Raw genomic sequence first — 22,817 nt, forward strand, 5'->3', positions numbered from 1 at the left:
GCCTTCGCAGGACCCCGCGCGCGTCCCGCGAGGCCCCAGGGGCTCGGCGAACGGCTCCTGCGTCGAGGTCGGGTGTCTGCGTTCCCGTGCCCCTTGTTGATGCAAAGCCCACGCGCATCCCCTTTCTCCCACCCTGCTGCGACCATGTTTGTTCCCTGCGGGGAGTCGGTCCCCGACCTCGCGGGCTTCACCCTCCTCATGGTGAGTCCCGGGAGGCCGGTGTCAGCCGGGTGTTTGGCGGGGCCTTGGGACAAGGACACTTGTTGCTTGTTTCAGATTCTCGGCTTAAAAAAATAGGCCGTTTGTGTCTGGAGCTGGCGGTTCAAATAGAACCTTCGTCGGCGCTGTAGTTAAAACGTATTCAATTTTGCCTTTGTGGCTTGTAATATGTTCGTAGGATTCCAGATTTATTATGCATCTTTAACTTTTACCCTAGAAAATCTTTTTTCAATTAGTTTTAGGGTCAGTTTTCAGCTAGTACGTCATTGTTAATCAGAGAAAAACATAGAGGGATAGAAAAAAATTTTTTAGTAGCTAACGCAATTTTATCATTTTACAGTTGCTTATATTCATTCGCTGTTTCAGTCATTATTCTATTATGCGCCGATATTATAATAAGACTAGGTGCATCGCAAGGAATTTACAGTCTAGTTGGAAATATATGTGAATCAAAAAGAGCAATAAATGCTTGGATAGACGTTTGAAAAGGATAAGGAAAGGCCCTGAGATAATTGGGAGGGGGAGGGACAGAAGGGCCTGCTAAGAAAAGCTTTGTAGAAAAAGTAATGTCAAAGATGGAGAGAGGGTGAAGTAGAGGTAGCTGAAAGTAGAACAATTCAGAAAGATTCATGTCTAAAACAGAGGCACGTAAGCATGGGGGACCTGGGGACTGCAAAGAATTTAGGATGAGGCATTTGTGAGAACAGGCTGCAGGCTGTTGAACCCAAAAGGCACCTTTGGAAAATGCACCGTTTGGAGTGGTACAAGGCTGGAGAGACGGAAATGTCATTCTTTTATTCACAAGATAGGAAACACATAAACCCAAGAAGAAAGTGTTTCAAGGAGGGAGTGGCCATCTTTGAAAAGTAGCCAAGGGCGGCGCCTGTGGCTCAGTGAGTAGGGCGCCGGCCCCATATGCCGAGGGTGGCGGGTTCAAACCCAGCCCCGGCCAAACTGCAACAAAAAAATAGCCGGGCGTTGTGGCGGGCGCCTGTAGTCCCAGCTGCTCGGGAGGCTGAGGCAAGAGAATCGCGTAAGCCCAAGAGTTAGAGGTTGCTGTGAGCCGTGTGACGCCACGGCACTCTACCCGAGGGCGGTACAGTGAGACTCTGTCTCTACAAAAAAAAAAAAAAAAGAAAGAAAAGTAGCCAAGAGGTGTGTAAGATGAAGAAAGTAGGCTAATAGTAGTCACAGTTATCATTGGAGTGGTGAAGAGGGACATACTGGAGTGGGTTGAATAAATGGTAGAAGAGGAAGTAGAGATGTGTATGTATGTGTTCATTCATTGGCTTAGAGATAAAGTTCCTGCTTATGTTTTTTGTTTTGTTTTGTTTTTTGTAGAGACAGAGTCTCACTTTATCGCCCTTGGTAGTACCGTGGCATCACACAGCTCACAGCATCCTCCAACTCCTGGGCTCAAGCAATTCTCCTGCCTCAGCCTCCCAAGTAGCTGGGACAACAGGCGCCTGCCACAACACCCAGCTATTTTTAGGTTGCAGCCATCATTATTGTTTGGAGCTGGGGCTGGATTCAGACCGCCAGCTCAGGTGTATGTGGCTGGTGCCTTAGCCACTTGAGCCACATGTGCTGAGCCTGTTTTTTTTTTTTTGAGACAGAATCTCACTTTGTTGCCCTCAGTAGAGTGCTGTGGCATCACAGCTCACAGCACTTAGGCTTAGGCCATTCTCTTGCCTCAGCCTCCCGAGTAGCTGGGACTACAGGCACCCACCACAATGCCTGGCTATTTTGTTGTTGTTGTTGTTGCAGTTTGGCCTGGGCTGAGTTCAAACCCGCCACCCTTGGTATATGGGGCTGGCGCCCTACTCACTGAGCCACAGGCGCTGCCTGCTGCTTATGTTTTAATGGACGACTTTTGGAGATTTTTGGCTGTGCAGAAACACAAGAAGTGAGGTAGCAGCTAGGGGACTAAGTAGGGTCAGGAAGGGTTTTTAACATGAAAGTTACTAGAACATGTTTACATGCTGATGGGAAGAATACAATAGTGAGGAAAAGAGGGATAGTACCAGAGAGTCTAATCTAAGAAGCAAAATCTTGGAGATGGGAATTGCAGGGAGTAACTAGGAGGTGACAACAGTGAAAAAATAGAAGAGTATGCTGAAGAAACACTATGAAGGTTAAAAAAAAAATTCCTAGAGGAGCTGCATTAAAGAGCTACTTTGGCCAGGCGTAATGGCTCACACCTGTAATCCTAGCACTCTGGGAGGCTGAAGCAAGTGGATTGCTTGAGTTCAGGAGTTTGAGACCAGCCTGAACAAGAGTGAGACCCGTATCTACTAAAAATAGGACAGACTAGCCAAGTTCCAGCTACTTGGGAAGCTGAGGCAAGAGGACTGCTTGAGTCCAAGAGTTTGAGGTTGCTATGAGTAATGACGGAACAGGACTCTACACAGGGGGACAAACTGGAGACTGTCTCAAAATAAAGCACTACTTTGGGATAGAATCAGTAAAAATTAGTCATTAATTAGATATAGTGATTTCTAGTTTAGGTAGCTATGTCAATAATGTTCTTAATGTAAAATAGGAGGACTTGTTTGGGCAAAAGTTTAGGTTTCTACATGTTGAATGTGAGTTGCCTGTAACCCAACCAAGTAGAAAGATTCATTGGGCTTTGGAGCTCAGATTCAAATTTTGGGCTATAGGTAGAGATTTGGCAGTTTGGCTACCTAAAGTCATAAGGATTGGGTGGCACCTGTGGCTCAGTGGGTAGAGCGCTGGCCCCATTTACCAAGGTGGGTTCGAACTGGGCCCTGGCCAAACTGCAACAAAAAAATAGCCAGGCATTCTGGTGGGTGCCTGTAGTCCCAGCTATTTGGGAGGCTGAGGCAAGAGGACCGCCTAAGCCAAAGAGTTGGAGGTTGCTATGAGCTGTGATGCCACGGCACTCTACCAAGGGCAATAAAGTGAGACTGTCTCTAAAAAATAATAATAACAAAGTTATAAGGATACGTGTGTGTGATTAGTGTGAATAAGTCACTTTAGCCACTGGGAATAGCTTGAGAAAGAAGCACTAATAAGGCACACGGAAAGAAAACCCAGGAGTGCTTTTCTATACACCTAGTACGTTTTACCACTCCCTAGAACCATGGTTCTCAACCTTCCTAATGCCGGGACCCTTTAATACAGTTCCTCATGTTGTAGTGATCTCCAACCATAAAATTATTTTTTGCTACTTCATAACTGTAATTTTGCTACTATTATGAATTATAATTAAGTATCTGATATGCAGGATGTATTTTCATTGTTACAAAGGGGTTGCGACCCACGAGTTGAGATTGAGAACCCCTGCCTTAGAGTATTCTTTTCCCAGATCTCTGTATGGCTCTCTCTTTTACCTCTTTCATTCTGTTGTCATTTGTAACCTGAAGTGAGTCTCTTTCCTTGATCACCCTATTTAAAATTTTAACCACGTATACACACACTCAGTTTTCTCCATAGTGTTTTAATGTTTTTTTTTTTCTTTTATTCAGGGAAACCACTCCCTCACTAGAATGGAAGCTTCACAAGGGCAAAAACTTTCATTGGTTTGTTTTACTGTAACTGTATTCCCAGTGCCTACAGCCATGATGGACACATAGTAGATGTTCAATAAATATTTGTTAAATAAAAGGTGGAAGAGGCTCCAGCTAACATCTCAGTTATAGCTAATGAAAGTCTATATCTAATCTGGCCAAGTTTTAGTGGCTGACTCCTGTAAACCCAGCACCTTGGGAGGCCAAGGCAAGAGAATCTCATGAGGCTAGGAGTTCAAGACGACCTGAGCAAGAGCAAGGCCCCTGTATCTACAAAAAGTAGAAAAAATTAGTCAAGTGTAGTGGCAGATACCTATGGTCCCAGCTACTCAGGAGGCTAAGGCAGGAGCATTGCTTGAGCCCGGAAGTTTGAGGTCACCATGAGCTGTGATGATACCACTGCACTCAAGGTGGGGAAACAGCGTAAGACTCACAAAAGCAAAAAAAAAGAGTCCATGTCTACTTGTGGTGCACCCAGACATAAGTTTTCAATACTATAATAGGATTATTGACTTCTGTCTAAATTTTTTAAGGTGTTGCTAATTTTGGTGACTTTTTGAACATACCTTTTATAATTTCAGCCAGCAGTCTCCGTTGGAAATGTTGGCCAGCTTGCAATAGATCTGATTATTTCTACATTGAATATGTCTAAGATTGGTTACTTCTATACTGATTGTCTCGTACCAATGGTTGGCAACAACCCATATGCGACCGCAGAAGAAAATTCTACAGAACTTAGTATAAACACTGAAGGTACGTAAGACATCAGCATGGCTTGTTCTGCAACAAGGTAGAGGTGTTCTAAATCAGAAACAGACTCTGTATTTTGTAAATGCTTCCTTAGGGCCAGCCCTGCGTAGAAACACGCTGCACGCCCGCTGTCCTGTTATTTTACATCCTGGTTTTAGTTATTAGCCTTTTCTAAATGGTATTTCCTGTGAGACTTTGAATACACTGTACTTGTTATTTTGTATAGAATTTAATATTCCCATTTTTTTTTTAGCATGGATTTTTTTTTTCCCTCTTAACCTCAGTTTTATTTTCTGTTCTTACTGGCATATTTAACCACCACTAATACTATGAAAGGGGGGGAAATTCCACTGGGCTCAGTCTAATATGTTTAACATATGTTGCCTTGTCTAAGCCTCATAGTCATCATCCTGCGTTATAGACTCCATACTATGATTTAAATAGGGCTCACAGACATTGAGTTATCTGATGCCTCAAGTAGGTATAGGCTTTTCCCATACCATAAATCTTCATAATTCCTCACTGGCTATCAGGCTTAGTAGTCAAAGTTTACATTGCACTGACTGCTGTTTGGTTATAATGCAGGACACATCACAGGAGTAGGGAAAAGTTCCTGTTGATCATGAAACACAAGAGCGTCCAGTTACTTTTTTTGATGACTACCTGCCCTATCAGCCTCTCAGTTTGCCATAATGAAATGCATTTTGGAGAAATAACCCTATTGTTGAAATTCCTGCAGGAAAGATGGCTTTAATACAAGATTAAATTTCAGTTATTGTCTTAAAGGATAAAGGCGTATAAATGGTAAGACTAGAATTCATATACTCTCTACCAGTGATAGCTATCAATAAATTTATTGAGTATTGACTATGAGCCGGATGCTATGGATTCAGTAAACCTTACAACTATTCTTTTAAGTAGTTTTATAGATGAGGAAACCATGGCACAGAGAAGATAACTAAGTTGTATGAGGTTATTTGGTTAATAATTGGTTTAACCAAGATTCTAATCAAGGAACTTTGATTCCAGAGACCTACTTCTTGGCAACACAAGACCCTGCTGATGCACCTTCACTTAAGTAGAGGAACCACTAGTTTTCACACAGACTGTATGGATACAGTTCTTTTTTTTTCCCCCCAAGACAGTGTCACTGTGTCACCCTTGTTAGAGTGCCATGGCTTCATAGCTCACAGCAACCTCAAACTCTTGGGCTCAAGCAATTCTCTTGCCTCAGCCTCCCAAGTAGCTGGGACTACAGGTGCCTGCTGCATCGACCTGCTATTTTTAGGGACAGGGTCTCACTCTGGCTCGGGCTAGTCTCGAACCCATGAGCTCAGGCAACCCACCCACCTTGGCCTCCTCCCTGCTAGGATTACATGCCTGAGCCACCACTCCTGGCCTGAATATAGTTCTTTAATCTACTTTTTTAAATAAGTATTTTGAAATAAATTGGGAACATTGTGACATGCCACTCCCTAATGTAGTAAAAGTATGTTCTCCTTGAAAATAAGAACACTTTCCTAATCTGTAATCCTAGGCAACATAAGAGCACAATTTTAGTCTTGTGTTAACAAAGCCATCTTTCCTGCAGGAATTTCAACAATAGGGTTATTTCTCCAAAGTGCATTTCATTTGGCAACAAAATGAAACACTACCTCAAAAAAAACAAACCTACTTTCTTACATAGCTAAAATACTATCACTATTACAAAATTAGTGGTTTGCTTACATCTTCCTCTACATTTATCCTTATTTAGATTAGCCCAGTTTATCTCCTGCATTTTGACTATGAACAGCTGCTATAAGGTGTTCAAACAAAATGTTCATTTGGGCCAGCACGGTGGCTCACTCCTGTAATCCCAGCACTTTGGGAGGTCAAGGCAGGTGGATCACCTGAGCTCATGAGTTCGATACCAGCCTGAAATAGAGCCAGACCCTGCTTCTAAAAATAGCTGGGCACCTGTAGTCCCAGCTACTCAGGAGGCTGAGGCAAGAGAATAGCCTGAGCCCAAGAGTTGAGGTTGCTGTGTGCTATGATGCTGGTACTCTACTGGGGGCGACAAAGTGAGACTGTCTCAAAAAAAAAAAAAAAAGTACATTTGGTGCAAATGACACCTGTAGGTGTCACACATCTTGCAAACAAAAACTTGAGGGCACGTTACTGTTATGTTACCCAACCTAAGTCTGTAAGGATCATTCACTTTGTTCTCAATACTTTTCACAGTTGTACCTGAAATTACATAAATGGTGGAAACTGAAACCAGCTTGGGTGAATTATTTTGATTAGTAAGAAACCAAAGAATATCCAGCAGGGTGCTGGGTATCCTAACGGTTGTCATCGCTGCCTGCCTCAGTTGGCACGTTTTGTTTCTGAGCACTCCACAGTCAAGGGTCAAACTTAGTCTGTCCAAATCTGGGTTCCTAGAACATCTGCCTGTTGTGCCCTTGAAAGCTCTGTCACTCTTCTAGGGTGGTCCCCTTTTTCCTTCTTCATCACAAATCTGAATTATTGAAGACAAGACTCATCCCCTTGTCTTGTAGAATGTCTTGCCTTCTGCGTTTGTGTGATTACGTCCTTGCCGTGTCATTCGGCTTGTGCCTCTATTTCTGTAACTGGAGTTAGGGCTAAAGGCTGATTAGATATGAAGCAAATATTTTGGGGCAGGATGCATAAAAGGTGATGTTGCCTTTTTATTATATTACACCAGGAAAAAAAACTGTTATGTGATGAAACAAGAACCTAAGAACAAAAAAGAATTGCATGATACACTGGTGGAAAATACTGCTGTTATGGGAGATAATAAATATATATATATATATTTTTATATATATTATATATATAAATATATAGAGACAGAGTCTCACTGTGTCTCCCTCAGTAAAGTGCTGTGGTGTCACAGCTCACAGCAACCTCAAACTTAAGGGCTTAAGTGATTCTTTTGCCTCAGCCTCCCAAGTAGTGGGACTACAGGCACCTGCCATAGCACCCAGCTATTTTTATTGTTGTAGTTGTTGTTGTTTAGCAGGGACAGGCCAGGTTTGAACCTGCCATCCCCAGTGTATGTGGCTGCTGCCCTAACCACTGAGCACGGGGCCCCTTTTTTTTTTTCTCTTGTAGAGACAGAGTTTCACTTTATCACCCTTGGTAGAGTGCTATGGCATCACAGCTCACAGCAACCTCCAACTCCTGGGTTTAGGCGATTCTCTTGCCTCAGCCTCCCGAGTAGCTGGGGACTATAGGCACCCACCACAATGCCCTGCTATTTTTTTGTTGCAGTTTGGCTGGGGCTGGGTTTGAACCTTCGGTATTTGGGGCTGGCGCCATACTCACTGAGCCACAGGCACTGCCCTATATCTTATAAAGTTGAGGCTGCCTACCCCATACAGAGAAATTCTTTTCACACCCAGGTCTGTTGAGTTAGACTAGGTTAGAGGCCTGAGTGTCCTGTGTCTTAGTCCCTTTTCCTTAGTTCCTAAACCTCCTTGGGCCCTGACATACCTAGTACTCACTAGACCTGCTGAGTTCAGCTCAGCCCCAGTCATGCCAGATCACACTAGCCATAAGGAGGCAATCTGCAAAAGACCTGGAACACCAGTGACCTGGTCCACCAAAGGGTTTGCCCAATCCAGGGCTGTTTGCAATCTGTTTATAGTAAACAGAAGCTTACTCCTTGGCATAGTAGTCTAATCCTGTGTCCTTAAAGATACTATTTTCCCCATGATTTATACAATAGCTTCTCACACTTAGAGGTAAAGTTGGGTTGGGAAACCTTAACTATCTCTAGAGTGGGCCCCTGTAGAACTCCCAGAAAAAATGCAGACATACTCACAGGATGTTTGTAGGTTGTTACAGGTCTTTCAAAAAAAAAAATAATAACTAACGCTATATCAGGGATTTTATTACATGACTAACATTCTCTTATATTTTGCTATTTTTTTTTTATTTCAGATTAATATGATGATACAAACTATTAGGTTACAATGTTTGCATTTGTTAGGTAAGGTCCCTGTTGTAGTTGTGCCCCCCCCCCCAGGAGGTGTGCCATTTACCCTACACCACCTAGGTGGGAGCTCACCAGTCTCCTTCTTCCTCCCCACTTCCTCCTCCTTTCTGTCCCTCTGAGTTGAATTAAATTGAGTTTTTCTCTTGTGTGGGTATATAGTAGTTCATCTACTGGCTTCATCTTAGTAGTGAATACATTGTTTTTCCATTTCTGTGAATATTTTTTTCCCATTGTTTTTGTTTCCAAAAAACAGGTAGTGAATACTTGTTTTTCCATTTCTGTGATACTTTTTTATTTAAAAAAAAAATGTTCTTCTTAGCCAAATGGGTGTCACCTGTGGCTCTGTAGGGTGCCGGCCCCATATATCAAGGGTGGTGGGTTCAAACCCGCCAAATTGCAACAAAAAAATAGCCGGGCTTTGTGGTGGGCACCGGTAGTCCCAGCTACGCGGGAGGCTAAGGCAAGAGAATTGCCTAAACCCAGGAGTTGGAGGTTGCTGTGAGCTGTGACACCATGGCACTCTACCCAGGGCAATGAAGTCTTGTCTCTACAAAAAAAAATAAATGTTCTCCAGCTCTGTCCAAGTTAATACAAAAGAGTAAAGTCTTCATCTTTTTTATGTCTGAAGAATATTTCATGGTATACATATACCACAGTTTATTAATCCATTCCTGGGTTGATGAGCAAATTTCTTATTAATCTCAATGAGTGTTTCTGTTCTCTAGAGAGGAAGGGGGAGAATATCAGAAACCAGAAAGTTTAGCTTTCTTGAGGATGATTTTGTCATAATACCAGAAATTTCCAAGGGATTACTTCTCTGGTTTTATAGTAAAAATTAGAAGAGAAATAATTGTTGATATTTTCTTATGATTAACTTTTCAGAAATGAATCTATTGCACAGAATAAAGCTCACTAGTACATTTTAAGGCACTTGTAAAGTGTTTTATTTTAACCAAATGATACCTGTGTTCTACATTTTAATTATTGAAAATATTTAAATACAAAAGGTATTGTAATTCAGTATTTAATTTTCATCATGTTAATTTCAACTTGTATAATGCCTTCATTTTTAACCATCAGATGATTTCATTTTCTTCTTGTCTTTGTAGTATATTCATTACCTTCAAAAAAGCTAGTGGCTCTTCAGTTAAGATCTATTTTTATTAAGGTATGTTATATTTGTCTTTTTATGTTTATTAAAATGTAATGAAAAAATACCAAGTTAGTATCACTAAAAATTAAGATTTAGGCGGCGCCCATAGCTCAGTGGGTAGGGTGCCAGCCACATGCACCCAGGCTGGTGGGTTTGAACCCGGCCCAGGCCAGCTAAACAACAATGACAACTGCAACAAAAAAATAGTTGGGAGTGGTGGTGGGCACCCGTAGTCTCAGCTACTTGGGAGGATGAGGCACTTGAGCCCAAGAGTCTGAGGTTGCTTTCAGTTGTGACACTGCAGCACTCAGCCGAGGGTGACATAGTGAGACTCTGTCTAATAAAAAAAAAAAATTAAGATTTAAAAATTATTTCTATTGTTTTTACTATATGAATAGTTAAAGAAGATTTGATTTTGTACAGAAATCATCTCATATCAGGCTGGGCACAGTGGCTCATGCCTGTAATCCTAGCACTCTGGGAGGCCTAGGTAGGTAGATTGCCTGGGCTCAGGAGTTCCAGACCAATCTGAGCCAGAGCAAGACCCTATCTTTATTAAAAATAGAAAAACTGGTTCAGCACCCATAGCTCAGTGAGTAGGATACCTGCCACATACACTGAGGCCGGTGGGTTTGAGCCTGGCCTGGACCTGCTAAACAACCATGACAACAAAGTACCAAAAAGTAGCCAGGCATTGTGGCAGGCACTTGTAATTCCAGCTACTTGGGAGGCTGAAGCAAGAGAATCACTTAAGCCCGGGGTTCTCAAACTTTTTAAACAGGGGGCCAGTTCACTGTCCCCAGACTGTTGGAGGGCCGGACTATAGTTTAAAAAAAAAAAACTATGAACAAATTCCTATGCACACTGCACATATCTTATTTTGAAGTAAAAAAACAAAACGGGAACAAATACAATCACACCGCCTCGTGTGGCCCACGGGCTGAAGTTTGAGATCCCTGGAAGCCCAAGAGTTTGATGTTGCTGTGAGCTGTGACACGGCACTCTACCAAGGGCAACAAAGTGAAACTGTCTCCAAAAAAAAAAAAAAGTTAAATTTAACTCCAAATCAAATTGTTAGTACATGGGAGTAAACTAAAAGTAGCAAAACAAATACTGAACATTGATTCTTTACATTGATACTGTTATACGTTATATTCCTTTTTGCTTAAATCCTTACAGCAATCCTGTGAAGCAGGTACTAGCATTATCCTCATTTTTCAAATGAAAAAAACTGAAGCACAGAAAGGTAAAGCAATTTACCTGAGACGTACGCTGTTTAGGAGGTGAAGCCAGCACGATAACCCAGGCAGCCTGAACCCAGAACCACTCTTAATCTCTATACCAGACTCCTCCCCTCACCTTTTTTTTTTTTTTTTTTTGTAGAGACAGAGTTTCACTTTATCGCCCTCGTTAGAGTGCCGTGGCATCACACAGCTCACAGCAACCTCCATCTCCTGGGCTGAAGCGATTCTCTTGCCTCAGCCTCCCGAGTAGCTGGGACTACAGGCGCCCGCCACAATGCCCAGCTATTTTTTGGTTTGCAGTTCAGCCAGGGCCGGGTTTGAACCCGCCACCCTCGGTATATGAGGCCGGCGCCTTACCGACTGAGCCACAGGCACCGCCCCCCCTCACCTTTTTTTTAAAAAGAGATAGGGTCTCACTCTGGCACCCAGGCTGTAGTGCAGTGGCATTGTCATAGCTCAAAGCACCCTCAAACTCCTGGGCTCAAGTGATCCTTCTCACTCAGTCTCCCAAGTAGCTGGGACCAAAGGCACACACCACCACACCTAGCTAATTTTTCAATTTCTTATGGAGATAAGGTGTCACAGTGTTGCCAAGGCTTGCTCTCTTATTTTGAAAAGTTAGCCATTTCTTACATACATTTTAATTTTTTTGAATAATTTTATTAACAGTCTAAAGAATTCCCCTAATGTGAGTTTGTCCCTTAAAATTTAACCTACACTCCAGATTCACCAACTGAGCATCTTGCCACACGAACTTGATTTCTTGCACTCACACACACCCCTGTTTCCTTCTGCCAAACAACCCAGACGTAGGCCAGCAACATCAGATGTCACCCCTAGATAATGTAGTACCCGTCTCTCAAGAACAAAGATATTGGGTAGTGCCCGTAGCTCAGTGAGTAGAGCGCCGGCCACATACACTAAGGCTAGCCAGTTCAAACCTGGCCCCGGTCAGCTAAAACAACAATGACAACTGCAACCAAAAAATAGCTGGGCATTGGGTTGGGTGTCTGTATTCCCAGCTATTCAGGAGGCTGAGGCAAGAGAATCACCTAAGCCCAAGAGTTTGAGGTTGCTGTGAGCTGCAATGCTACAGGACTTTACCAAGGGCAACATAGACTCTGTTTCAAAAAAAAAAAAGAACAAAGATATCCTCCTCCATAGCCACAACACCATTTCCTTACTCAGGAAAATCAACACTTAATGAATTGCTGAGTAGTATTACCCTGCATGTTCAAGTTTCCCCAGTTGTGGATCCCGGCCTGGTTCACATGTTGCGTTGGTTGCTACATCTTTTTTAGTTGGCATCCATCAAAGTAGAACTAACCGTTGCATTTATGTTCTTCACAGTATTAACTCCTTTAAGGAGTCTGAGCATTCTGCATTCATCTGATTATTTCCTCATGATCAAAGTCAGGTCAGAAATTTCTGGCAAAAACACCTCATAGATAACCATGTGACAAGTTTTAAGTAACAATAGCCTACTTAAGGAGAGAACTGGAAAATTTTCTTTTGTCAGAATAGAATTTTTTGAAATCTAGATTCCAGATTCCTTATAAATTCATTTATTTCTTTAGTCGATAGTTCTTTATCTTTAAGCTTCAGTTTAAGAACAGTAAATGGACCTAAAAATACTAATTTCGGTGTATATAAATTATGTCATTAGCACATCAATAAAATATTACACAGATTATTCTTACTGTACTCTTAAGACTAACCTTTGGATTTTCTTTTTATTCCCTCAATGCTATACAAAGCACAAATCAAAGTCATTCTGTGAAAAACTACTTTCCTGGGTGAAAAGTAGTTGCTTAGCAGGAGTTATAGTTCTTTCAAGCAGTCATTCATATCACCGTAATGATCTACAGCTTCGTAGGTATGTTCTTGTCTTTGAAAAGTTATTTTTGTTATGATTTATACTATGATAATTTCCCTATTGAAAAGTTTTAAAAAATATTGAAAGCCATGTGTAGCCTTACCTCTCCTCACTGGAATTTAGAAAGAGGAAGATGAAAAACAGGAAACGGGAGGAAATACAGTTAGGGGGCTCCTTTTAGCTCCTGTGAGGTTGGGACAGTTGGGACACAAGGAAGGTTTTTGTTTGAAGCATGTGTTAGCGTTTGCTGTCATAGGCACAGAGCTCAGCTGACAGCTGAGACTGAGAAAGAAAAAAGGTCCCAGGGCGGCGCCTGTGGCTCAGTGAATAGGGCACCGGCCCCATATACCAAGGGTGGTGGGTTCAAAACTGGCCCCGGCCAAACTGCAACAAAAAAATAGCCAGGTGTTGTGGTGGGCGCTTGTAGTCCCAGCTACTCGGCAGGCTGAGGAAAGAGAATCACCTAAGCCCAGGAGTTGGAGGTTGCTGTGAGCTGTGACACTACGGCTCTCTACTGAGAGTGACAAAGTGAGACTCTGTCTCTACACAAAAAGAAAAAAGGTCCCCAAGATTTATTGGTTTATAACTTGTGAAAGATTAAATTGATGTTTCTTAGCCGGGCGTTGTGGTGGGCGCCTGTAGTCCCAGCTACTTGGGAAGCGGAGGCAAGAGAATCACCTAAGCCCAAGAGCTGGACGTTGCTGTGAGCTGTGATGCCACAGCACTCTACCGAGGGTGACAAAGTATGACTCTGTCTCTAAAAAAAAAAATTAATTAATGTTTCTGTTTATATCCACATAGGCAACCATTTGTATTTGTAGCACTCCAGTTAACTTTACGTACAGCTCCCTGGCACATCAGAGTAAATTCTTAAATATAAGACAAAGTACCACAGAAATAGAAACATGAACTATCATCACATAAAGTTGATAAAATATTAAACAGAATACTCTGATATTCGAAGATAAAACTTTTAGATCATTTAGAGTATAACTTTTATCATTTACTTACCTGTAAAATCAGGATGAAAAACTCAGTAAGCTGGCGGGTGGCTCACACCTGTAATCCTAACAACTCTGGGAGGCCGAGGTGGCTGGATTCCTTGAGCTCAGGAGTCTGAAACCCCCCTAAGTAAGAGTGAGACTCCACCGCTTGAAAAAAAAAAAAATAGCTAGATGTGTGGTGCGCATATGTCCTAGTTATTCAGGAGGCTGAGGCAAGAGGATCACTTGAGCCCAAGAGTTTGAAGTTGCTATGAGCTACGACATCACAGCACTCTACCCAGGGAGACAGAGTGAGACTCTGGCTCAAAAAAAAAAAAAAAATCAATAAGCCAAGTGTTACCCTTCAAAACTGGAGCTAATTTCTAGCATTTACAATAGACATTACCGGCGCAATAGACAACATAAAGGAGCATAGAACTGTAGGAAATAGGTTTCTTTTTTTTTTTTTTTTGAGACAGAGCTTCAAGCTGTCGCCCTGGGTAGAGTGCTGTGGCATCACAGCTCACAGCAACCTCAACTCCTGGGCTCAAGCGATTTTCCTGCCTCCGCTTCCCAAGTAGCTGGGACTACGGGTGCCCACAAGGCCCGGCTATTTTTTTTGGTTGCAGCCGTCATTGTTAGGTGGGCCTGGGCTGGATTCAAACCCACCAGCTCAGGTGTATGTGGCTGGCGCCTTAGCCACTTGAACCACAGGCGCCAAGCCAATATATGACTTTTTTAACGATAAGCTATAATCTATTGGCTAGGATTTTATTGAGAATTTCTTTTTAAGCCAGGTTTATTTTCATAACGGCTTTGTCTTAGTTTAAGTTTTCCTATGTCTTTACTTTCTCCTAACATGTAAACACCAAACCAGAGCAATTTTTTTACGAAAGTCTGCTAAAACTTGTACTTTGCCTTGTGCAGCATAATATATAGAGACCAAGATAATTTTAGCTAAAAGAACTTACATTTGATTTAGTGTTCATATTTGTGAGTTCATGTTGTGAATTATATAATCGTTTCTAGTTCTCCCTTCCGGTACCTACTTACACCTTCCATGCAAAAGTGTGCTCAAAATAAAATAAACAGCCTTAATTGGGAAGAAATGGAGAAAAGTCGCTGCATTCCAGAAATAGATGATTCTGAGTTTTGTATCCGTATTCCAGGAGGAGGTATCACAAAAGCTCTCTATGATGAAAGGTGAGGTTGTTTGCCCATTGTTTGTTTTCCACTTTATTTAGAAATGAAATTGAGTGGGCGGGCGCAGTGGCTCACACCTGTAATTCTAGCACTCTGGGAAGCTAGGGTGAGTGGATTACTTGAGCTCCTGAGTTTAAGACCAGCCTGAGCAAAAGCAAGACCCCGTCTGCTTTTAGCTGCAAAATAGAAAAACGGAGGTAAGAAGATCGCTTGAGCCCAAGAGTTGGAGGTTGCTGTGAGCTGTGATGCAATGGCACTCTACCCAGGGCTACAGCTTGAGACTATGTCTCAAAAGAAATGAAATTGAGACACTCAGGAGGGCGCATTGGGTTACTTAAGGGAATGCTTAAGTAACCCTCCTCATTTCTCATTTATGAAATAGGCACTGCATTAGAGATCTCACATTTAAGGGAAAGATTTAAATTTGGTATAGAAGAGCTGGTTCCTAAAATTCCATATTTAGTGCTTGTTATATGTGACATTTTAAGGATCTTGACTGCTATAAGTACACTTGTTAAAAACTATGATAAAATATACATACTATAAAATTTACCATTTTAACTATTAAGTGTTCAATCAAATGGCTTTAAGTACATTCACACTGTGTGTATCCATCACCACTGTACACTTCTAGAACTTTGTCATAATCCTAATTTAAAAAATCTGTACATTGGGCAGCGCCTATGGCTCAAAAGAGTGGGGCGCCAGCCCCATATACCGGAGGTGGCGAGTTCAAACCCACCCCCGGCCAAAAGCTGCAAAAAAAAAAAAAAAACATCTGTACACATAAATAAAAACTCACCGTTTAATTTCTGCAAAATTGGTTTTACTGTTCCTCCTCATTTCTAATTTTAATAATTTCAGTCTTTTTTCTTTAGTCATCTAGCTAAAGATTTGTTAATTTGGTTCATCTTTTTGAAGAGCCAGCTTTTATAATTTTTTATTTTATTTATTTCTTCACCCTCTGTGGAGTACAGTGGGATCATAGCTCACAGCAACTTCAAACTCTTAGGCTCAAGGGATCCTCTTGCCTCAGACTCCTGAGTAGCTGGGCCTACAGGCGCCTATCACAATGCCCAGTTATTTTTTAGAGATGGGGTTTTGCTCTTGCTCGTGCTTGTCTCAAATTCATGAACTCAAGGAATCCATCCTCCTTGGCCTCCCAAAATGTTGGGGTTTTAGACATGAGCCACTGGTTCCAGCTCTTGAAGAGCCAAGTTACAATTTCACTGACTTTTCTCCATTTTTTTTTCTATTTTATTTATCTCTAGTCTAATCTTTATTTTCTTCTGCTAGCTTTGGATTTAGTTTGCTTTTTTATTTTCCTCTTTCCTAAGAAGGTGTAAACTTAGGTATTCATTTGAAAAGTTTATTCCTTTTCTTTTTTTTATTTTTTTTTGAGCCAGAGTCTCACTCGGCTGTCACCCTGGTTGAGTGCCGTGGTGTCGTAACTCACAGTAACCTCAAACTCTTGGGCCCAAGTGATACTCCTGCCTTACCCTCCCACAAAGCTGGCCTTATAGGCACTCACTACAGTGCCTGGCTATTTTTTAGAGGCAGGGTCTTACTCTTGCTCAGACTGGTCTGGAACTTGTGAGCTCAAACAATCTACCCGGCTTGGTCTCCCAGAGTGCTGGGATTACAGGCATGAGCCACCATGCCCGGCCTATTCTTTTTTAATATGTACATTTATAGCTATAAATTTTCCATTTAGCACTGCTGTAACTGCATGCCATTAGTTTGCGTATATTATGTTTTCATTTTCATTCATCTCTTTTTTCTTAAAGCTTCTAAAACTGACAATTCTTTATTAAATTTAAGAAAAAAAAAAAAAACAGAAGCCATACATTTATTTAGTAGCTCAAGGAGATAGTTTGCTACCATGAAGTGATTATCGTATGTATTTAACTCAGTGACTACTTATGGAACCAAAGTGTACTCAATTTAATACAGAAATTCAATTTACACAACAGCGGTAAAAAAAAAATCCTCATTCATCTCAAGTATTTTCTAATTTTTTTTTGGTGATTTCTTCCTTGGCTCATTGGTTGTTAGAGAATGTGTTAATATCCACATTATTTATAAATTTTCCAACCTTGACACGTGTTTTAACTTCCTTGTACCTGACGAGTTCTTGGGAGACAGAGCAAGTGACTGTGAGAGGAGGGGTGCAGCTTTTCAGAAGGCGGCTTCTGTGCCTCTCATCCCACATATCCTGCTCTGCACTGTCCCATGAGGCATGAGTGAGGCCATCCCTCCAGTGCTCTCAGGACTGGGATTGGAGATTTGAGCAGCTGGTCCCAAACACCTCCCCAGTACATGGTGCAGGGTCACCATGGGCGTCCTCACCATAATGCATCACAGGAGTATAAATCCACCATTGCAAAGTAGAACCACTGTTTTGTTTGCTCTGAAATCTGGATTGTGATTTGAGCACACTCAGAAGGAGTCATAGTATTAGAGTAGTGACAGAAAATGTATGTAAGTAGTAATAGTAGCAATAGCAGTTAACTGTGTACCTGACACTGTGTATCTTACATTTATAAAGTGATCAGATTCTGATAATAAACATACAGATATATATTATTAACTGCATGTTAAAAATAAGAAAATTGGCCAAGGCAGGTGGATTGCCTGAGCCCATGAGTTTGAGACTAACCTGAGCAAGAGTGAGACCTCGTCTCTAAAAAAGTAGCCAGGCTCTGTGGCAGGCGCCTGCTACCTAGGAGGCTGAGGCAAGAGAATTGCTTGAACCCAAGGTTGCTGTGAGCTAAGATGCCACAGCGCTCTACCAAGGGTAACCAAGTGAGACTGTCTCAAAAAAAAGAAAGAAAAGAAAATCAAAGAGCAGCAAGGTAATTTGCTAAAAACCATACAGGAGCCTAGGTGCGGTGGTTCACAGCTACTCAGGAGGCTTAGATGAGAAGATCACTTGAGCCCAGGAGTGGGAGGCTAGTCTGGGCAACACAGTGAAACCACATGTCTTTTTTTTTTTTTTAAAGCCATACAGGTCGTAAGTGCTGAGCCAGAATTCAAACACAGGCCTCAAATCCTGCTCTTTTAATCACTTCACTATACGATCTAATACTCGTGGTCCAAGAGCACAATGAGCTTTATTCTTTAAAAGGTAAACTTCTCCAAGTGAAGGCCAAGTAAAAAAATAAACAAATGAAAGATGAATCCCTTTCTTGTTACATTTACCCCTTTCTTTTTTGAAAATATTTAAGACTTCTCTGGCAAGAATGATACGTGCACCTCGACTTATTTACCTTACAGCTAACTTGCCCTTTTCTGGCCACACTCGCATGTTCCAGCTTTATCTTTGTCCCTAAAAACCTGCTGTATTCTTATTAAAAATCATCACTTCCTTCAGCTTTTCTTTTTTTGTCCTAGTTCATCATGCACTCAAGTTTTGGGGGTTTTTTGGGGTTTTTTGCAGTTTTTGGCCGGGGCTGGGCTTGAACCTGCCACCTGGGCTTATGGGGCCGGTGCCCTACTCCTTTGAGCCACAGGCGCCACCCTTCTTTTGTTTTTGAGCCTGGGTCTCACTGCCACCCAGGCTGGAGTGCAGGGACAGGATCATAGTTCACTGTAGCCTGGAACTCCTGGGCTCAAGTGATCCTCCTGCATTAGCTTCCCTGGGGGCCGGGACTACAGGTGCACGCCACCACACCTAGCTACGTGTTTAAAATTTTTTGTAGAGACAGGATCTCACTATTTTGCCTAGGCTGGTCTTGAACTCCTGGCCTCAAGCAGTCCTCCAACTTAAGCCTTTCAAGGTGCTGAGATTATAGGTTGTGAGCTACCACGCCCCACTAATACTGAAGTTTTTCCTTTTCCTGTCTCCCTTATTTCCCATAAAAGAAACTATCAGTTTAAATGTTACCTTGCCCAGTACATAGAGCAGTGATTGTCACTGTGAGAGGGTGTTAGGTGTGCCACGAAAAATTTTAAAGATCATTAATTATTTTTGAAAGAAATACAAAGTGCAGTAAGTATATTCTTTTTTCACTTTTTTTTTTTTTTTTTTTTTTGATCAACATAAGTTTGTCAGGGAAGTTTAACTATAGGATCAAGTGTGCTGTGAGATTAAAAAAAGGTTGGAAAACACTGGCCTGGATGGCCTGCAAACCACCAGCTTTGAATTAGTCTCTTGCTTCATTCAGGCCACATTATTTTTGGCCCAGACTATTACATTAGCTCAGGGTGCCATAAAAAACATACTACAGGCTGGGTGGCTTAAACAACCAAAATGTCTTTTCTCTCAGTTCTTGAGGCCTGAAAGTCCAAGACCAGCAGCAGCATGGTTAAGCTCTGATGCAGACACTCTGCCTGGCTCTCAGACAGCTGCCTGCCTGAGTGTGTGCTCACCCCTAGTTTCCCTCTCATAAGATCACATTGGATCAGGGCCCCACCCATAGGACCATGACCACTTCCTAAAGACCCTTTCTCCAGATACAATCACAATATATAAATTTAGGGGTACACATAGATCTAAGTTTATATCCCACCTTTGGCACTTACTAGATAGAGAACATTGAGCACATTAACTGGATTTTCAGTCTCTTTAAACCTGTTACCTCCTGACAGTAACTAACACTTCCGTTGTGTTTACTGTGCGTTGGTCACAGTTTGAAGCGTTTTGCCTCCATCACCTTTAAACCTCAACAAGCTGTGCAGCAGATTCTGTTGTCCCTCTTGTGCAGATGAGGGGCACTAGAGCCCTGGTTAAGTAAGGTACCCAACATACCTGGTAAGTAGGAGAGCTAGAACGTGAATCTTGGTGTTCTGTCCTTGCTCCCGTTGTTCTATATGGACTCACTGATAGAATGGAGGTAATTACAGCTTCCTCAGGGAATTGAGTCTTAGAACTTGCACACAGGCACAGAATAGTCAGCTCAGTAAGATGATATCTGAGAGAAGCCGTCATAGGTTTTCCTCTACTACTTCAGGTTATTAATAACCAGAGTGATATTTTCTGTCTGTCTCTTTGCTGTGGTGCTTCTAAAAATCACTGTCTTCTAAAGTAGATTTGTGGAGTAAATCAGAACATATTTCATCTGCTATAACCCAGGATAGAATAGACGGTTTTCCAGACAGCCTTGGGGTGAGGCACAAACTTGCATGTTCCTTGGGTGAGTATTAACATGGCTTCTAATCCTGTGCCCATAAAGAAAAGGAAATATGTGGGGCAGAGGGAGGTGAATAAATTATCTTATGATGTGGAGTCTTTTCCTTTCCTGAAACCTGGCAGGTTGTTTTAGCTGTAAAGACAGACACAGTCATCTAGTCAGCATCTTCTGTCAGTGGCAGAATACTGAATTATTTGCTTTATTTCTTGTAGCTCTTCTAAAGATATCCCACTGGCAGTTCTGTTGAAATTTGTTTCAGAAGGAGACAATATCCCAGATGCGTTAGGTCTTGTGGAGTATCTGAATGAATGGCTTCAGATAATCAAACCACATGTAAGTTTTACTATAGCTTAAACCTCTTATCTAGTCATGTATTTATTAACTTGCATTTCATATACTATGTAAGGGGACTATGTAAGTGAAAATCTATATTAAATATAGACATATCTTTACATAAAATTCTCTTTAACCTGAACTTTTGAAAATAAGAGAGGACTTTTAACTAACCTATTATTTACAATTGTTCATGTTATGGTAATTATGGTTGTTTATTCTCTTAAGAATGAACAAGTCTTTCTTGGAATTCAGGATTTTTTTTAAGGAAGCAAAAATTGAATATGTATTATAATGAAGATACTTTTCTATATTGTGAAATGAGAGTATTACATCCAGGGAAATGAGTTAGACAGTAGGCACAATGGAACCACCATGAGGCTGCATCTGTGGTGGGTAACTATCTTTTTAATTCATGCTTTTCCCAAGAAAAAATTGATAACAAACCACATGGCAACCCCCTATTCTTTTTAAATTTGACTTACTCTGGACTCTACCTGCAGCCTTCCTTGGCAATCTTTATGATTTAGAACTTGAACAAATTTATCTTCAGTTGACATGAAGGAATAGAAACATAACTACTTTATTTTCCCTTAAAATAAAACCTGGCTAAAAGTGTCAGACCCTAAAGGAACCCAGAAGAAGAGTTTTATAATGCATGTTGAAAGGGGATTTGATGGTAAAATTGAAAAATTAAAATGTTTTATTTTTAAGTTACAGAGTGATGACCCCACGGCATCTTCCTTGCAGTGGAAAATACCAAGTTCTTGGAGATTACTCTTTGGCAGTGGTCTCCCCCCTGCACTTTTTTGATGTATTTTCAGTTTTATACCTTGTATCCCAAGACACTTATTACCAGCACAAAAGTTAAACATTCTGGACAGAAATGTGTATAATGTATTAGGAAGTAAATTCTACTTTTCACAGAAAATCTCAATAAAAGGATTAATGCACCATCGTTTTGCCCCCATGCTTTTATCATATTTAGCAAATACAAATTTTGTACAATAAAATGTTATTTCCCAAGTAATTTTGCCTCAAATATATTCCTTTTTTTAAAACTCAAACTCTAGGGTGGCCCCTGTGGCTCAAGGTGTAGGGCGCCAGTCCCGTGTGTTGGAGGTGGTGGGTTCAAACCCAGCCCCCGCCAAAAATCACAAAAAAAAAAACCCTCAAACTCTAGGGCGGGACCTACCTGTGGCTCAAAGGAGTAGGGCACCAGCCCCATATGCTGGAGGTGGCAGGTTCAAACCCAGCCCCGGCCAAAAACTGCAAAAAAAACCCTCAAACTCGAATTAGCTTCCTATTTCTGCTATAATAAATTACAACAAACTTGTTGTAAGCCACTAATACAAATTTATTTTTAGAGTTAGATAAGTCAGGAATCAAAAAATGGGTCTTATTAGGCTGACAGAGGTGATGATAGGTCCGTGTTCCTTCTGAAGGTGGAACTGAGAAGGCCCAGGGCGGATCTGTCTCCTGCTCTTTTCCAGCTTCGATTCTCTTCTTCCAACCATATTCATTGCCCCACAGTCCCTTCTTCCCCCTCCAAGCAGGTAGATGCTTCAAATCTCCCTCTCTCTTTCACATATAAGAACCCTTGTGATTACATAGGGCCCACCCTAATAATCCAGGATAATTTCCTCATCTCGAAAGAATTTTAGTATAAAAGAAATTATAAAAAATAGTATTCATTTTTGAGTGCCTACTAGGTCCCTTCCACTTTACACAGAAAGCGTAGCACCAGATAACTTGCAATACTGGAGAAGGACACAAGAGGGAGCAAGAGATTACAAGCTGAAAAAGCAGCAAAACTCACTGGGAAATTACACAAGGAGAAGTTGAATCGTCCAAAAAAAAAACCATTTAACAGGCTCCCAAAATCTCTACCCAGGCTGGTTGCCTAAAGTCTTCCCTGTATAAAGATCGGGGGAGGTGGCTGTTTTATTAAATGCATAAAACAGCAAAAATCACAAAGCAAATGAAGAAATAGAAATACAGCCCTGTCAAAGGAACAAATTACGTCTCCAGAAACCACCCGCTAAGAAACAGATCTGTGAATTTACTGGCAATCCAAAAATTGTGTTAAAGACAAACTCAATGGTCCACGAGAACAGACAACAAAATCAAAAAAACATTCTGTGACAAAATGAGAATATCAGCAAAGAGAAGCAAACTATAAAAAAGAACCAAATTTTGGAACTGAAGAATATAATAAAAGAATGGAAAAATTCCCTAGAGGGGTTCAGCAACAGACTCCATCAAGAGGAAAACAAAATTAGCAAACATGAAAAATGAAGAAAGCCTGAGGGATTTACACGTCAACACCAAGTACACACTAACATGTGCATTATGGTAGTTCTAAAAGGAGAGGAAAGGGAAGAAAGCTTA

At 41.4% G+C, this 22,817-nt stretch overlaps 1 protein-coding gene across 2 annotated transcripts; it reads left to right on the forward strand.

Annotated features, from left to right (window-relative positions):
* The first annotated feature begins 32 nt into the window (after nucleotides 1–32).
* Nucleotides 33–21,456, forward strand: PSMG2 (proteasome assembly chaperone 2). 2 transcript variants are annotated; one of them, XM_053571892.1, is made up of 7 exons: nucleotides 33–201; nucleotides 4,331–4,502; nucleotides 9,612–9,670; nucleotides 12,657–12,775; nucleotides 14,788–14,961; nucleotides 20,306–20,426; nucleotides 21,141–21,456. In XM_053571892.1, the coding sequence occupies exons 1-7, from the start codon at nucleotides 100–102 to the stop codon at nucleotides 21,237–21,239; spliced, it is 846 nt and encodes a 281-aa protein (XP_053427867.1). In that variant the 5' UTR covers nucleotides 33–99; the 3' UTR covers nucleotides 21,240–21,456. The 2 variants fall into 2 exon arrangements, with proteins under 2 accessions (XP_053427867.1, XP_053427868.1); XM_053571893.1 differs by having other exon boundaries at nucleotides 21,147–21,456.
* The last annotated feature ends 1,361 nt before the right edge of the window (nucleotides 21,457–22,817 follow it).

This window comes from Nycticebus coucang, chromosome 19 (genome assembly GCF_027406575.1).
Source record: "Nycticebus coucang isolate mNycCou1 chromosome 19, mNycCou1.pri, whole genome shotgun sequence".
In the NCBI taxonomy this organism is placed as follows: domain Eukaryota; kingdom Metazoa; phylum Chordata; class Mammalia; order Primates; family Lorisidae; genus Nycticebus; species Nycticebus coucang.

Excerpts from the sequence above, each read along its gene's own strand:
- PSMG2 (XM_053571892.1), top strand. The coding sequence starts at position 100 with ATGCAAAGCCCACGCGCATCCCCTTTCTCCCACCCTGCTGCGACCATG. Across the intron at positions 4,503-9,611 it reads ACTTAGTATAAACACTGAAG|TATATTCATTACCTTCAAAA; the intron begins GTACGTAAGACA and ends TTGTCTTTGTAG. Across the intron at positions 12,776-14,787 it reads AATGATCTACAGCTTCGTAG|TTCTCCCTTCCGGTACCTAC; the intron begins GTATGTTCTTGT and ends AATCGTTTCTAG.